The sequence below is a fragment of the Lampetra fluviatilis genome, chromosome 78 (genome assembly GCF_964198595.1).
Source record: "Lampetra fluviatilis chromosome 78, kcLamFluv1.1, whole genome shotgun sequence".
In the NCBI taxonomy this organism is placed as follows: Eukaryota; Metazoa; Chordata; class Hyperoartia; order Petromyzontiformes; family Petromyzontidae; genus Lampetra; species Lampetra fluviatilis.
The window spans coordinates 1,125,134-1,141,947 of NC_136352.1; the positions used below are offsets into that span (position 1 = coordinate 1,125,134).

Consider the following 16,814-nt stretch of genomic DNA (forward strand, 5'->3'; position numbering starts at 1 on the left):
CAGCTAACACCGATCAACGTTTCTTCCGCGCGTTCTCCGCTAGCTCGCCGCATTCCGCCGGCCTCACTCGCTCCCCATCTCTCCTCCGTCGACTCTCCTCTCTATTCTCTCCTTCAGTTCAGCCGCTCTTTATTGGCTCCGCCGTCACACTCAGTCATAACTCTATCAGCTTCTCCTCCCACACTCCAGCCGCTTCCTACTGGCTTCGTCGTCTCACTCCAGCCGTTTCTGCTGGCATCTCCGTTGCCACCTTGTACCTTTCCACTGCTACCCTACACATCTCCACTGCTACCCTACACTTCTCCACTGCTACTGGCTCCGCTGCTTCAACTCCAACCTCATGCTTCTCCTCCCAGGCGCAAACTCTAGTCTGCTCCAAAACCCCCTCTCTTTATCCCCCAGCCAATTAATCCAATCAATCGGTGGCATCGCCCGCGACGCCCTTCGCCCCCTAGCCCCCACTGGCACTCGCCGTGTTTTCCCAGACAATGCGGCGCCACTCAGCGACAACTTCTTGGCCAATCAGCGCCCTCCGTCCTTAATTGCTCCCTGCCACCTGCTACCGTCCTCAGACAGCGTGGCCCCACATCTCGACAACAACTTCCAGCCAATCAGCGCCCCGTGTCCTTATTTGCTCCCGACCCGTCTTCGGCCCTCTCCTCACGCCTAGCAACAGCAACACCTCGATCTCGTTTGCTCCCATTACGTCGTGCGCGCATACACAGACTTCAGCATGTGGCGCGTATCTCTGGCACTACACTTGCATAGATTTGACTGCCGGGACGGCTGCATTTTTATTCGGGGGGGGGGGGGGGGGATGTAGAGAATACGCGGTGCGCAGTTAACCAGGTGCAACTGAGGGCAACAGGTGTGCGTGTTTGTAGCATGATGTTTGCACTGACAAACTGCCACTAATTAAGGGGAGAAGCAGGTGCAAACAGGGTCAACCAGGTGTGCACGTTGAGACTGGAGGTGTTGCCGGGGAGACGGAAGATGGGGAGTGATGATAAGAGATTGTGACAACTGGCGCCGGCCTGACAGGAGTTGAAGTGGAAGCACGTGAGACCTCGGGATGAGCGGGGAGATATAAGCGGGAGTGTGTGTGAGCGAAGGGGTTGTTGTTGCCAGGGACGAAGAGTGAAAACATCTCGCCGCTGTCGCTCCAGCCGTCAACGGGACCTCAACCCTCACGCCGTCGCCGGGCGGGTGCTGGCTGATCACCCTGCCCGGGACAGACGGGTGAGCAGGTCTGTGGGAGCGTAGGTGAGGGCAGCTGTGTGCGAAGCTGCTGTGTGCGGAGTCGCTGTGTGCGAAGACACTGAGTGTGAAGACGCTGTGCGGAGACGCTGAGTGCGAAGATGCTGCTTGCGGAAGCGCAGAGAGCAGAGCTGCTGAGTGCAGGATAAGTGAGGTGCAAAAAGATAAGAGTGGGGAGAAGTTATATATAAATTACCATACAGTTATAGGAGTGCCTACAACTGGTGCAATAATAGGTGAATAAAGTGAAAGCAGGTGACTTGTTACCACGTGTCGGTTTGAGTAATTTTTTAAGACACTACACAATATTATCATTCATGCCGACTAAAATCCACATGGTCAACATGAGTGCCGCTTAAATGTGTAGAGGAGTAGAGGAGAGTGGTGGCGTCGTGTGCGCTGTCCGGTGCGATGACATCACGGGACGTGGGGTCGCGCGCGCTGGGCAGTGCACGTGACGTCACGTCTCCTAGGGTATTTAAGGGATACCCCGTGACGTAAGCGGGGTCACTGTGGGAATGGGGAAAGTAAACAGGGTGAAGAGGGAACCAGGGGTAGAGAGAGGGATCGAATAGGGAGTCTGGGGAGAAGCCGGTGGTAGCCGTAGAGGTACTTCTCTCTCCGGTCGGTGGAGTCGGCAAAGTCCACGATCCGACACGAGAGAGAGAGACCGGAGCTAGCCGGCAGGGACCCGGACTCAGAGTAGGACCCCTAGCCCCTGGGAGTTGTGTACCCTGTGTAGTATTGATAAGCTTTAATAAACCCTGGCGAAAGCCCCTAACTTACCTCCGTCTCCGAGTACGTACGTCAGGAACTACTCAACAAATGCACTCACATCTGAAGTCGCTGCTATTCTGTCACTCGAGGCATCGTCTTGCAACTGAGGAACAATACCCTACACAGAAATGAAACACACCGATCCAATGATGCTCTTCAATGTCTACTGATTTTCTGGCAAGGTGATGTCTACAATTTCCTACTTTGCCAAACTGCTGTCGACATGCATGCCAAAATTGAAGCTTCGTTCGATTAAACCCACCAGATGGCAAAACATTCAAAATTGTTTATCCTGAAGCTCTCCAAGGACGTATTTAAAAGCTGTCATTATGAAACAAACAAGCCCTGTGATTGTATAACACAACCAAAAAACCGTGACAATATACACACATTTAAACACTTCATTGGTAGGATTCAATAATTAGAATAAAGCCAGCATTGCAAGACATTACTCTTAATGTTTGATTACTGAGACCTGTGCAAAGCCAGGTAACTTAGCTAGTACTGAATACTATACTTCCAATGAAAATGTGTGCATGAGTGGGTAGCGGTAGTGCAACGGTTTGCATGCTGCGCTATAAACCCAGCGACCTGATTTATATTCCCACAAAACAAAGCCACAACATTTGGCTGTTGCCTGATGAAGCTGGTTGTAATTACTAGCGAACGTCGTACCCAGATTGTAAAATGTTGTGGCTTGGCTCTCCAACACACAACCGGTGTGCTGTACTAGTGACGAATTGGCCACGTTCTGTTTACGAGACAAACCATACTTATTGGCTGTCAGGTGGTGGCGGGTTTAAGGACACCTTTTTATATTCACGCGATCTAACCCAAACAAACCTGTATTACGAATGTATATTTGGAGTTTGCGCGTCTCTCTCCCCGTGGTCGCGTGGATTTTCCACTGGATCCTCCGGGTTTTCCCTCCACATTTAGAGTCAACATCACCACGCGTTTAGAGTATTTGACCGCTATACATTTCCACACGTTGATAAGCCACTTTGTTGTGGGGAAGTCGCTCCTGAAAAAGAGCGGTATAGCTCAAGTGGGCTATGCCTGGTAAAATAATAAAAACTGTATATTTAAAAGAAACAAAGTTTAAAAGTAGTGAGCCAGGTGAAGACAAATTAAACTTAAGCAGAGAATGAAGGCAAATTCAATCAGGCAAGGGCAGGAGGCAAGGCCCCGTATGGCTAGGCCCCACGTTGTAATGTTCCAACCTGGACATCGATTCCATCCTTGCTGCTACTCAATTGATATCCCTACGAGAGAGAAAGAGCTAGGCTCTAACTGGGTAAACAATAACTACCACAACCACGATGTGAACTTCTCACCTCGGATCTCAGTGAGTGCGCGGAGCTGACGCTTCCTGGTATCTCGTGACGTCAGAGAGCGGGGTTAGAGTTTAAGTTTATTTAGATTCCTATTCCATTGCTCACTCTCTTGAACATTGAACCCTTGGGTGCGTGAGCTCAACAACGTGAACACACAATATGTCAACACTGCGTATGTGTGTACAGTGTGTGGGTGGTCCGAATCAGTCGGGCGGCATTATCTTTTCATCAACTGCGCAATGCTGTGTTGAAGCCACCTTGTCGGTAGCTCCGCATGAAGATTCAAGTTTTCTCGGCCAGTCATGCCCTCCCTTCTCTCGGGATGTGAAATATGGACCCCTCTAAATGGAACATCTGCGCCGGTTATTAACATTCACACTTGCATGCCATGAGGGAAGTGGTAGGGCATTCTCTATTTATTGCAGAGGTACACACCCCTGGCTAATACAGTAACATTAAAACAAAATATGCACTGTCTGCTTAACAGTGGATGTAAAACATACTATTGTGTCATTCAAAACACGTAGGTCATTGCATGTTGGTGTCATTGCCAAAATTTGGGCAATTCCAAATATTATCCAGAAATTCCACAACTGTGATTACACATCAATTATTGCCCCCTACTGACAGACTCATGCCCACATGCAAGCTGGTGCTGGGCCACCTCATGCCACAGAGGCAGCTGCCACCTGGGGGTGCTCTTCGAGTGTTTGTGATGAGATATAATACAAACTCCGAATTGCTGAGGCAATTAAGCAACTTGAACACGTAAGCTTTCGCGACAAATATCCATAAGGTTTTTTGGGTTAGATTGTGTAAATATAAATGCGCTCTCTCTAGTCGTCTAGCATAGCCTAAACACAACCCTGACCGTGTAACACCGATGGCGCTGACTGAGACAGCCAACAACTATCTGGCCGTGCATTATCTAGCCAAGGCGGCGAAATGACCGCGACGACGAGACGAGCCCATTCCCAGAACCGGCAGCCCTGAGCTCCTGCTCTCAGCTGATTTTATGCTACCCAGCATGGCCTGACTCCGCCCTGGTCACGTGTCCCTTCTTGAACCCACTAGCAGGTTCCAGTGGGTTCCAGATAGGGTCTTCCGTGACCCTTGCCCCAGTTCTTCCGCCCTGCCGACACACCCGTGTAAATGGTCACCGGCGTGTGCACTGTTTGTCCACCGCAGTTGCCGTTGCTGGACAACAGATGGATGACATCCAGCAACTGCAACCGGTGGACAGGCAGAGCAACCCCAAACCCCGAGGAACACCACCAACACGGAAAAAATATTCACCACAAAAAAAACCTTGGTTGCAACACTTCCCGCGAACTTGAACCACATAGCGCAACCACGGCACTCCCCAATGGACCACCAACAAAAAGGACAACCCTCGGTGCCCCCCGCAAACCGAAAACATGCAGCGCAACCGCGGCATGTGCAAGAACGCTGTCATGGACCGCCCAACCGCGATGCCCCCCCCCCCCCCCCCGAGAACTGATAACGCAACCCAAACAACATACACAACCCCCCTGAATCCCACCTTACAAGGGAGAGTCCGCCTTTACCAGAAAATAGCTCACGTGAGCCGATCCTTGACACTGGTCACCCCTGCCTTGGCAGGGTCTTGCATTCCTTGAGATTCCGAGGTATGGAAACAAAAAAACAATGAACTAAAGGGCACGGCCTCTCCCTGAATTTCACAGAAGCATCTAATCGGATCCAGCCCCTGACACGTCGCACACGGCGGTCTCGGAAAGCATCAGAAACTCGGATCTGGTAAAGCATAGGAAGATGTTGCCGGCGGGTCGGAGTGCGTCGGTGGCGCTGCCAACACCCTGGCATTCTATAGCGATGTGGCCCGGCTGACCACACCTGAAACGCTTGGCCGTGGGACCCCAGGGCGGAGGGGGCTGCCCCGGTTGCCAACCCACCCGCGGGGGCCTTTTCCCGTGCGTCCCCAGGCCACATACCACAGCCACCATGTCCTCCTCCCGCCACGGCCAAGCCGCCACTTTGGGCCAATGCTGGTGGGCCTCGTGGCCCTAAATTTCGTGGGCCACCTTCAAAGACGTAATCCCCATGCCTTTGGCGAAGAGCAGAATGATCCCCGACTCGCGCGCCAACAGCCTTTCCGCCGCCAAGGAGTCGAGCGCCGTCTCACCCATCTGGGGGTACGCCTTCCGCCCCCAGCACCAGCAGCGCCTCCCAGAAAGCGAAGGGCATCTCGGCCTCCCCTTGCTTCCGCTGGAGAATCTCGTGCAGCCGTCGCGCGGTAGGCCAAAAATTGCCCCTTGCAGCGCCATCGACTCCGGCGCCCCTCCAGTGCTGTCCGGTGCTCTCCGGAAAATAGCGCCCACCGGCCATGCCAAGCCCTCCACGGGCAAAATGGCGCCAACCACATGCAGGGTCTCCGGCCCGGGCTCCTCCGCTCTCCCGCACTGACGGGGACCGCCGCCAGGGTCCCCTCGTGACTCGTTTCCGCGCCGCTGGCCGTGGTGCGCCTCCCCTCAACTCGGCGGTCCTCGGCCATGCCGCGTGCTCGGCACATGAGCGCCGATTCGCCGCTGCACTCCCGCCGATCGGCAGCCGCTCTGCTGATCCGTAGCCGCTCTCCCTCCGATCCGCAGCCGCTCACCCGCCGATCTCTCTCTCCACCAACGGGCTTTGTAACCGGGGTCCTGGGGCTGCCAGAGGGATGAATGTTTCACTGTTCCCATCCTCCGATGACACTATAGGTGGGTTCTTTATTCACTCCACTCCTGACACCAATTGTAGTGTCATCGTGGCGGGAGACAAGGTTTCTAAGGGGGCACCTTCTTTATCAACACCTTCACAGTTTCGCCATCGCACTCTCCCTAGTCGTGTAGCCTAGCCTAAACACAATCCTGACCATGTAACACCGATGGCGCTGACCGAGACAGCCAACAACTATCCGGCCGTGCAATATCTAGCGAAGACGGCGGCGAAGATGACAGTGATGACAAGATGAGCCCACTCCAAGAACCGGCAGCCCTGAGCTCCCGCTCTCAGTTGCCTCCCTTCTCGAACCCACTTGAAGGTTCCAAGGGCTTCCAGATGGGGTCTTCCGTGACACTTGCCCCAGTTCCTCTAATATTTTTCCACCGCAGTTGCCGTTGCTGGACAACAGTCGGCGTTATTACACTACACTAGTACAGCACACCGGTGTGTTGGAGAACAAATCGCGTGGTGGCGGGTTTCACAAAATATTCATATTTACGCGATCTAACCCAAAAAAACCTCTTATGGGCAATTAAGCATCATATAAATGCAAATATTATCGTAACATAGCAATTGCTTGGGAGTTTATTGGCTCTCGCTCTTGGTTAGACATCTACCCAACTCACAGGTCTACAAATACTGGCCACTCTTAATCTGTAGGTTGAACCTAGGAATTGAGTGTTCAACTTCACGTTCTTTTCATTAAAAGGCCTGTGCCAAAGGTGAATCTACTGGGGCTTCATTGTCTCAAGGTTACACATCTACCGGGTCTCCATTTGACTTTGTATTGTCTAAGAAGTCCACCCACACCTCCACTTCCACAAACTGCTGGGAGTTGCTTCGCTCTGCCTCACAGTCAGAATTCTCCTGCTTCACGATGCATCCATTGATGTGAAGGTCTGATTTTGGAGTTGAATCTTCATCTTCACATTTCACTTTCACTTCTTCGCTCTTCACTGTCACTTCACATTTCACCTTTTCATATTTCACCTTTATACCTTTTAAAGTCTCCAAGCTGGGATTATCTTGTGGTTCCCTTATCATGAAGGATGGGAGCATTGCAGCACTTTGACTTTCACAAGCCGATTTCAGACTCCTCTCCTTGGGGATCTTCTGATGACTGTGTGTTCTCTGGTGTCTTTGAAGATTTGATGACCGTACAAATGCCTTCCCACACAGAGTGCACTTGAAGGGTTTCTCTCCTGTGTGTGTTCTCTGGTGATTTTGAAGAGCAGTAGAACCTGAAAATGCCTTCCCACACACACTGCACTTGACGGGTTTCACTCCCGCGTGTGATCTCTGGTGGATTTTAAGACCTGATGACCATGCAAATGCCTTCTCACAGACAGTGCACTTGAAAGGTTTCTCTCCTGTGTGTGTTCTCTGGTGTTGTTTAAGATATGACACTGTAACCAGCTTCCCGCACAGAGTGCACCTGAAGGGTTTCTCCCCTGTGTGTGTTCTCTGGTGTCTTTTAAGGTGTGATGAATTTGAAAATGCATACCCACACACACTACACTTGAAGGGTTTCTCTCCCGTGTGTGTTCTCTGGTGTATTTTAAGATGTGATGGCTCTGCAAACGCCTTCCTGCACACACTGCACTTGAAGGGTTTCTCTCCCGTGTGTGTTTTCTGGTGTCGTTTAAGAGTAAATGCCTTTGAAAATTGTTTACCACAAACACTGCACTTGAAGGGTTTCTCTCCCGTGTGTGTTCTCTGGTGGCTCTGAAGAACTGATGACCATGCAAATGTCTTCTCACACACAGTGCACTTGAATGGTTTCTCTCCTGTGTGAGTTCTCTGGTGCTGTGTCAAATTTCCAGAATGATCCATGCTGTTTGCATACTGGTCGCATTGTTGACTTGTACCAAGCTGGGCTGCGTGCTTTTGCTGCATCAGACCAATTCTGCAGAGGAAGCATCAGCTGCGGACAGAAAAAAACATCAATAACATCTACGTCATTGTGCAGTCACAGACGAATGCATATATACACAGTCACATATGACTTACACGTCTATACTTATTCATAAATTCATGAGAGTGAAAGAGATTCCCCAAAACATCACACGGACTGTTAAGGCACAAAATGGCAGGGCAAGTGGTCAGAAATATGGCTGGAAGCCTAAGCATCTTCAAAATGAACGTTTACCCAAAACTCCAAGCACACAATTTAGGCTATCTGGCTATGAAATAAATATTTATTTAAGGAAATTTCAGTTTACATAGCAATGGGTGTCCAAAATACCACTTATATTATGCATTTATGTGTAAATTAATGTTCAAATGCAAATTCGGTAAAGCCAGGCTAGATTTGCTTGAATGCTCAGATGAACATATCTAACTTCAGCTGCATATGTGCTGTGTTAATTTTATGACAGTTACCATGCTCATAAAAGTTCCAGAGGAAAACTAAAATAATCTATTGTTTTGATTTTACCTCTGTGTTCAAGAGTTAATATACTTTACAGAAAATACAAAACTGACACTTGTCACACACTGGCATGGTAAAACGGTGGTGGTGTGTCCAGAAACATGCCTGGCCGCCTTCATCTGCTCAGTATTAATGCTTTCTCACTTCACCAATGAATTAATTGAGGATCATTCAACATAGCGGAGGGCCACAATAAGTTCAGATATAACTTATCAATCATGTTTGCTATCAGCGATAATCAAAATCTAATTGTTGAGTTCATAATGCAGTGAAATAACTGCGCCACCGCTCCCCACATAAATAACTCTTACATCCACATCCATTGCACATGAATCAGTAACAAATATAATAAACAGCCACCATTCATCACTAATTGTAGTAACCTTTTCACAGTGCTCATGCCATGATCGGTATAATTTAATACCATTTAAGTGTGGATCACTTGTCATCATGTCATGGGAATGATCCAGGTGTCAAGGAATGACTGACTGAGATGATTACAGATGTGTAATGAGACCGCCATCTCCTGTATTATGTGGGGTGATATACAGTTATGGGTTGCCTAGGGGAAGGAGTACATCTAGGCCAAAGGTAAAAGGGAGGAGCCACCCGGGAAGCCTCTGAAACGCTCCCGAAGGTTCTATGAGGGGCTTGGCCAAAGGCGGGGTTTAGTCAGCCGGCGAGCATATATAAGCAGGAGCTAGAGCAAGGCGCGAGGGCAGTGCCAGAAGATCAAGAAGAGCTCCCCGTCACTGCTGCCCCGCCATCTCCATCGGCCACGTGGTGGCTCGACCTTCAACCGCTTCCTAGCCCGCCGTCAGCCAGCGGCGTGCTAGAGAGTGGGTGAGCGCTACGTGGCGCGGGGCAGCGAAGCCACTTGGGCGGTGTGTATCCGTAGTGCGAGTGTGTGAAGAGACAGGAGACAACCAACTGTACCTAATATTTTTTAAAGAAACGTTTAAACTTTTTATCATGTCGGAGCCACTCATTACAGATGCACCAGCTGTACTCCCTGCTGTCTTGCTGCGTTTTAGGCACCCAGCGTTCCACCCATGCATGTGAGTATCGCTCCTCTGACCTCATTGTTGTTGCAGAGCAAATACCTGCAACTGCCCGGCAGCTGGGGGGAGAGAGAGGTGGGGGCTAGACGACGGTGTACCGTAGTTCGGCTATTATCTGCGCAGTGCGCAATCTACCAGTGCTAAAACTGTACTTACTTATCTACCAGTTATGTTACTTATTTATTGGATATTTACTTTTGTTACTTATTTACTGTTTTAAGTTCACTCGTTTCCGGTTAGTTTGTTTTCTTTGTGTATTAATATGATGAAATTAAGCTGCGGTAATGACGTTAAATATATGAATGCATGCGGGGTATATGACGTTGCGGGCTATCTGAATTTTTTTTTTACACAAAACGCTATTTTTGCGGGGTATATGCGTATGCAGGCTATATGCGGGAAAATAAGGTAAATAGCGTGACATGAGCAATGGAAACAACGGAAATGCAGAGAAAAAACAAGCTGAAATAAGTGTAAATTAAAGAGCAGCAGTACGCACATGTAAGATGAGAAGCAGGCTATAGTCTAGATTATAGACTGCCAGTACGCCGAATCAGTGACATAAGCATTGCTACAGTCGAGATTAAAAGCTGGCACTACGGGCAGCAGCTGAAAAAGCAGGATACAGTCGACATGAAAGGCTGGCAGTACACTGAGTGCGGTAAAAAAGCAGGCACCATATTATAGACTGGCATACACTCATAATGGCCAAAAGGCAAATTAGCAGTGTAGATAATAGAGCGCGAGTGCACTGACGTTAATTAATGAGCAGGCAGCAGGCCACAGCAGACTGCAGCGTAAAAAAAGACAGCAAAAAAAGGTAATATTTAGCAATCTAATAATGAGAAATAAGTTTTCTGCACGCAAACATTATTATTGTAATATCTGCCAACGTATTTGTTTAATAATAGTAAACAATAATACTACAATAATGCTATCAAAGCGCTGTAATAATATTAATATCTACGGACTTCATAGTAGTAACTGCACGCATCGTGTTGGGGGGGGGGCGAAGAGGATATCACACTGTGAAGAAATAGCCGCAGCGTTATGTGTATATTTATTGCATGTAAAATGCGTAAAATAAAATGTTCCCCATGAGCTCGACCGAACGCGCATCACTTGGCAGGATCAGTCCCCCCCACGCAATTGGCGTGAGTTGGCACGGCCGATGTCGCGCAATAAAGAATAAATATAGCAAAATCCCACTAAATCCCAAATTTAACTAATTTAAAGGTGACGGACGTGAAAAAGGAATAGCCTATTCCCACTGCGGGACTTAGGACGTGCCGGCTGGCAAAAAATGTTCTACGTATAGCCCACCGTTCGAGAGCCAAATCCCTCGCAAGCGTGCGCGGAGACTTTTATATATAAGAAAAAAAAATAGGCCTTAATTAAATAAAGAATGCAGTGATCTAGTTTCTACTGAAAATCCATACTCCTCTGCTGTAGTCGATGGACAGAAAATACAGCAGCCCCTTGCATATCACGGAGATTACGTTCTTCGAAAGTGCCGCGAGAAATTCTAAAAGCGAGTTCTTCAATACTTAAGCCTTACCTAATTAATGGCGTTAGGTAAACGTCAACAAAAATTTACAACATCCCAATTGAAATAAGTCCTGTACTGTATTCCAAATAAACTAAACAATTGAAATAAACACGGAGAAACCATATACATTGTATAAATCTATATAAAGCAGACTTTGCGTTTGTGTAGATATTTTTGTTAACCAAATTGTGCCAACACACCCCAATCTTTCCATGCATACTCACAGGTGAGTTAGTGTGTTTTTCGCACTATTTTACACGCTTTTTATTAACTCACTGTCTGTTGTTGTTGTATCCTCAAATCTTCTAACTCAATTTTAACCCACTTCCCAATGTGGTATCGACTGCAAACTTGGTATACTTATGTCATACTGATGACAATACAATATTCTATCATAAAAAAATTAATGAAACATATATTTTAAAACATTTCTTTTTAAATGTTATGTTTCGGCTTGGGTCTAATTGTCCACGCTCAACTAGCGTTGGCTGTAAATCACCATAGTCCCTTACGTTATGGCAAGCTTCGGGGCCACTTCCTGGAGTCGTGGAGTTCTTCCATTGCTAGTACAGTATATTTAATTAAAGCGTGTGTATTTTTTTTCTATATTACTTATTTAGATTACCTGCTCAACTTCAACACCTGAAACACCTGCACACTCCAACCCCCCGCCGCTGCGTCCAACTCCCCCCCCTGCACTCCTCACCACTCCCCCTCTCTTTCTATTCACATGGTATAAAGCTCAGGGCATTCTCACTACTTCTGGTTTGCCATACATGGCTCACCTCTAACACACACTGCAATATTTAACAAAACAATTACTATTCAAAAATATATATCAATACTACCGACCTCCTTCTACACAAAATAGATGCTATACAACAGCTATGACTAAATGCATCAAGTCGACATTGCCTGCTAAGGAATAACAAGCATGCAAAAACACACACTCACTTTAAACTCATTATGTGTGCACACACCACCACACACATGCTATTCATACCCACTTCAAGCACTACAAACAATTACTCCTTCCAACAACTTACAGGCTTATACCTCAATCCTTTGCGGCTAGGTCTTCACATTCATACAACGATTACAAATTCGAATATCATTTCATTAACAAACTCGATATAGTATTCAGTCACACACTCACTATTTACTATTTTTTTTGCTCATTAACTTTTACCTCCACTTATAATTTTCCTTGCGGAAAACGTGCGCTTCTCTTCATCAAAAGCGATTACAAAAATTTACGTGATTCGTACAAGTGCTGCAATGGCTGCACCTGGAGCTAATGATACTCTTAAACACCAAGACGTAAGACGGCATGCTGCCAGTGCTGCGATAGCTGTACCTACTCATTCCAACATCTGGATACATGCCTACATTTAATGTGCAGGGCCAGGTACATAATCGCATTGGCAGTCTGCTGCCACAACCTAATGCCCTACCTACATTACCACAGATCTACTTGCATGTTTGACAATACTAGACAGCAGAGGTGTGGACTCGAGTCATGTGACTTGGACTCGAGTCAGACTCGAGTCATGAATTTGATGACTTGCGACTCGACTTGGACTTGCATAACAATGACTTTGTCCCACCTATGAGATGTGGACTCGAGTCATGTGACTTGGACTCGAGTCAGACTCGAGTCATGAATTTGATGACTTGCGACTCGACTTGGACTTGCATAACAATGACTTTGTCCCACCTCTGCTAGACAGTGACTTTACCGAAAGAACCAAGAATATGAATCCCTTCAGTCACGAAAGCTTTAAATAAAAAAATACTAGACAGGCTCACCAGCATTGCAATGATGTCATCAAAACCAAGATGTAAGTCCTATTGCAAGTCACGCTCCATAAGCAAAACTCTCATGTTCACAGTTTGAAGCGTACTATAGAGAAGAGTGCTTCATAGTACAATGTCATTAATGCTGACTAAACTCCACATGGTCAACATGCGTGCCGCTTAAAAACATTCACAACATCTGAAGTCGCTGTCATTCTGACTGCTGAGCAACATGGCACTCGAGGAATCGTCTTGGAACTGAGAAACAATACCCTACACAGAATTGAAACACACGGACGAAATGATGCTCTTCAATGTCCACGGATTTTCTAGCAAGGTGATGATGGCTACAATTTCGTACTTTGCCAAACTGACCCAGCAACAGGCTTGTCGGCACAAAAGATTTCCGCCATGGACTTCTTTGCTTTCCAGATCATGGTGCGAAACAGCAGCTTCAATCTCTTCTAGAGATGCAAAGAGCTATTCCACCAATTTTCTGTCGACATGTATGCCAAAATTTAAGCTTCATTATTAAACCCACTAGATGGCAAAACATCCAAAATTTTTATCCTGAAGCTCTCCGAGGGTAACGAATTGAAAAGCTGTGCTTATTATGAAAAAACAAGCCCTGCTATTGTATAACACAACCAAAAAAAGTGACAATTACACACATTTACAAACTTCATTGGCAGAATTAAATGTTCTAATAAAGCCAGCATGGCAAGACATTACACTTAATGTTTGATTACTGAGACCTGTGCAAAGCCGGGTAACTTAGCAAGTACTGAATACATACTATACTTCCGATGTTGTTTGTGCATTAGTGGGGAGCGGTAGTGCAACGGTTAACGTGCTGCGCTATAAACATAGTGAGCCTCATAATATTCCCACAGAACCAAGCCACAACATTTGGCTGTCGCCTGGTTGTAATTACTGGCTTAACGTCGTACTCAGATTGTAAATGTTGTGGCTTGGCTCTCCAACACACACCCAACCAGTATGCTGTACTAATGACGAATTGGCCACGTTCTGTTTACATGACAAACCCTTCGCAATTGGCAGTGTCGGGTGGTGGCCGGTTTAACGACACATGTATATATTTACGCGATCTAACACTAACCTGTATTACTGCTGTATATTTGTAGTTTGCGTGTCTCTCTCCCCGTGGTCGCGTGGATTTTCTTCTGGGTCCTCCGGTTTTTCCCTGCACATTTAGAGTCAACATCACCACGCGTTTAGAGTATTTGACCGATACACATTTCCACACGTTGAGATAAGCCACTTTGTTGTGGGCAGGTCGCTTCTGAATAAGAGCGGTACAGCTCAAGTGGGCAATGCCTGCTGAAATAAAAAAAAAACTGTATAAATATTTAAAATAAACACATTTTCAAAGTAGTGAGCCAGGTGAAGACAAATTAAACTTAAGCAGAGAATTAAAGCAAATACAATCAGGCGAGGGCAGGAGGCAAGGCTCCGTATGGCTAGGCCCCGCGTTGTAATGCTCCAACCTGGACATCGATTCCATACTTGCTGATACTCAATTGATATCCCTACGAGAGAGAGAGAGAGGAGCGAGGCTCTACCTGGGTAAACAACAACAACAACCACCACAACAACAACCACCACGATGTGAACTTCTCACCTCGGATCTCAATGAGCGCGCGAGCTAGGCGGCAGCTTCCTGGTATCTCGTGACGTCACGCGGCAGCAGGAGGTGACATGACGTCACTTGCGGGTCCAACACACAATCCCCTCTCCCAATAAGCAGCGGCGTAACAGGCCCATGTCGTTAATTCTAGATTTGAAGTTTTCGTGACTGCAAGGATTCATACTCTTTGGTTTTTTTCGATGAAGTTACGTAGGTAAAAAAATTTAAATAAATTAAATCACGACGTTTCGGAGGCAACACAAGCTTCCGTATTCAGGTGGAACCGTCACACTTCAAAACAGCAATTTTGCTGTAAAATTGTTTTGCTGTGGTTTTCACACCTGACGACGTTTCGATTGCAACACAAGCAATCATCATCAGGTGTGAAAACCACAGCAAGAAATTGCTTTGCTGTGGTTTTCACACCTGATGATGATTGCTTGTGTTGCAATCGAAACGTCGTGAGAATTTTATTGTTATTGTTTTATTTTTATTATTTTATTATTTTCCTTCTACGTGACTTTACCAAAAGAACCAAGAATATGAATTCCTGCAGTCACGAAAGCTTTAAATCTTAATTTAAATAACTTTAACCGTTCAGATAGCTGGTGTTCTTTTAATGTTACGCTGATGTTGCGTCCCGTCTGTCCAATATAGTATCTCGCACATAAACAATTAATTCGATATACACCTTCTGTTGATAATTTAGGCAATTCGTCTTTAGTGCCAGATACCAATTTTTTAATTTTGTGTACTGTATCAAATCTTACTTTAATGTTTTGCTTCTGCGAAACCCTGGCTAATTTGTCAGTTACAGCACATGCTATATTGGACAGACAGGACGCAACATCAGCGTAAGACTAAAAGAACACCAAAGAAACATTAAATTTTCTCAAACACAACTGTCGGCAGTGGCAGAGCATGCTTGTCAACAAGGACACTCAATTGATTTTGATAACGTTGAAGTGTTGTGTAAAACTAATTATTACTGGCCAAGGCTAATTATAAAATCCATTGAAATTGAGAGAAACTGAAATAACTTCAATCGCTCTGACAGCTACAGAATTAGTGCGGCCTGGAAGCATATTATTAAATAAATACAATTACAATTCCTTATAAGGAAAACAAATATCAATGAATAACAATTGAATGATTACCAATCTATATAATTACAATGCCCTCCCCCTCTTTGCCTCGAATCATTGCACCAGATTGAATTAAATGATGACGTCACCCTACTGCTCTATTTAAGACCGGAAGCAACAAGAGAGCTCCACCATTCTTGCCCGATGAAGCTGATTGTAATCTTCTCTTTCTTTTCTTCTTTCTTTCTTTCTTCTTCTCTTTCTTCTTTTCTTTCATATATATAAAAGTCTCCGTGCACGCGGGCTTGCGGGGGATTTGGCTCTCAGACGGTGGGTTTTAAATAGAAAAAAATTTGCCAGCCGGAACGCCCTAAGCCCTGCGGTGGGAATAGGCTATTCCGTTTTCACGTCCGTAAACTTTAAAGTCGTTTAATTAACGATTGTGTGGCATTCTTATTTTAATTATTTACTTATTGCACAACATCGACCATACCAACTCACGACAATTGCCTGGGGGGGCGGACCCTGCCAAGTGATGCGCGTTCGGTCGAGCTCACGGGAGACATTTTATTTTACGCGTTTAACATGAAATAAATATACATATCACCCTGCGGATTTTTCTTCACAGTCTCGTGTCCTCTTCACCCCCCCCCCCCCCCAACACGATGCGTGCAGTTACTGCTATAAAGTTCTGGCAATGTCTCGCCTCCTCCGGCTTGCCAATCTAGGCGAGGCCGCGGGCTCTGCACGGGACGAGGCGTCACCACGCCAATATAAAGTACAATTTTATTGAATCTTTCGCTAATAACTCAGGTTTATTGTTTACTATTATTAAACAAATAAGTTTACAAATATTACTAACATTATGTTTATGCAGAGAACAACTCTGCTTCATTGTTTACTATAATCAAACTAATACGTTGCCTAATATTACAATCATAATGTTTGTGTGCAGAAAACTACATTTTCATTCTTAGGTTGCTAAATATTTCCCTTTTTGTGTGCCTTTTTACGACGCTGCGACGGTGTACTGCCATTCTGTGCTGTCGACTGCTGATTCATTAACGTCCGTGCACTGCCACTTATCTACACTGTTAATTTTGCTTTTACCCATTATGAGTGAATACCAG

At 46.2% G+C, this 16,814-nt stretch overlaps 1 protein-coding gene across 1 annotated transcript in view; it reads right to left on the minus strand.

Annotated features, from left to right (window-relative positions):
• LOC144953537 (uncharacterized) overlaps positions 1-16,459 on the minus strand; it is a 206,453-nt gene extending 189,994 nt beyond the window's left edge. Inside the window, exons 1-4 of the mRNA XM_078884081.1 lie at positions 15,877-16,459; positions 14,594-14,679; positions 14,072-14,155; positions 7,275-8,037 (exon numbers count right to left, since the gene is read on the minus strand). Coding sequence (XP_078740207.1) covers positions 7,275-8,009 — 735 coding nt within the window. The 5' untranslated portion in view covers positions 8,010-8,037; positions 14,072-14,155; positions 14,594-14,679; positions 15,877-16,459. The remainder of the gene's footprint in view (positions 1-7,274; positions 8,038-14,071; positions 14,156-14,593; positions 14,680-15,876) is intronic.
• Between the last annotated feature and the right edge of the window lie 355 nt (positions 16,460-16,814).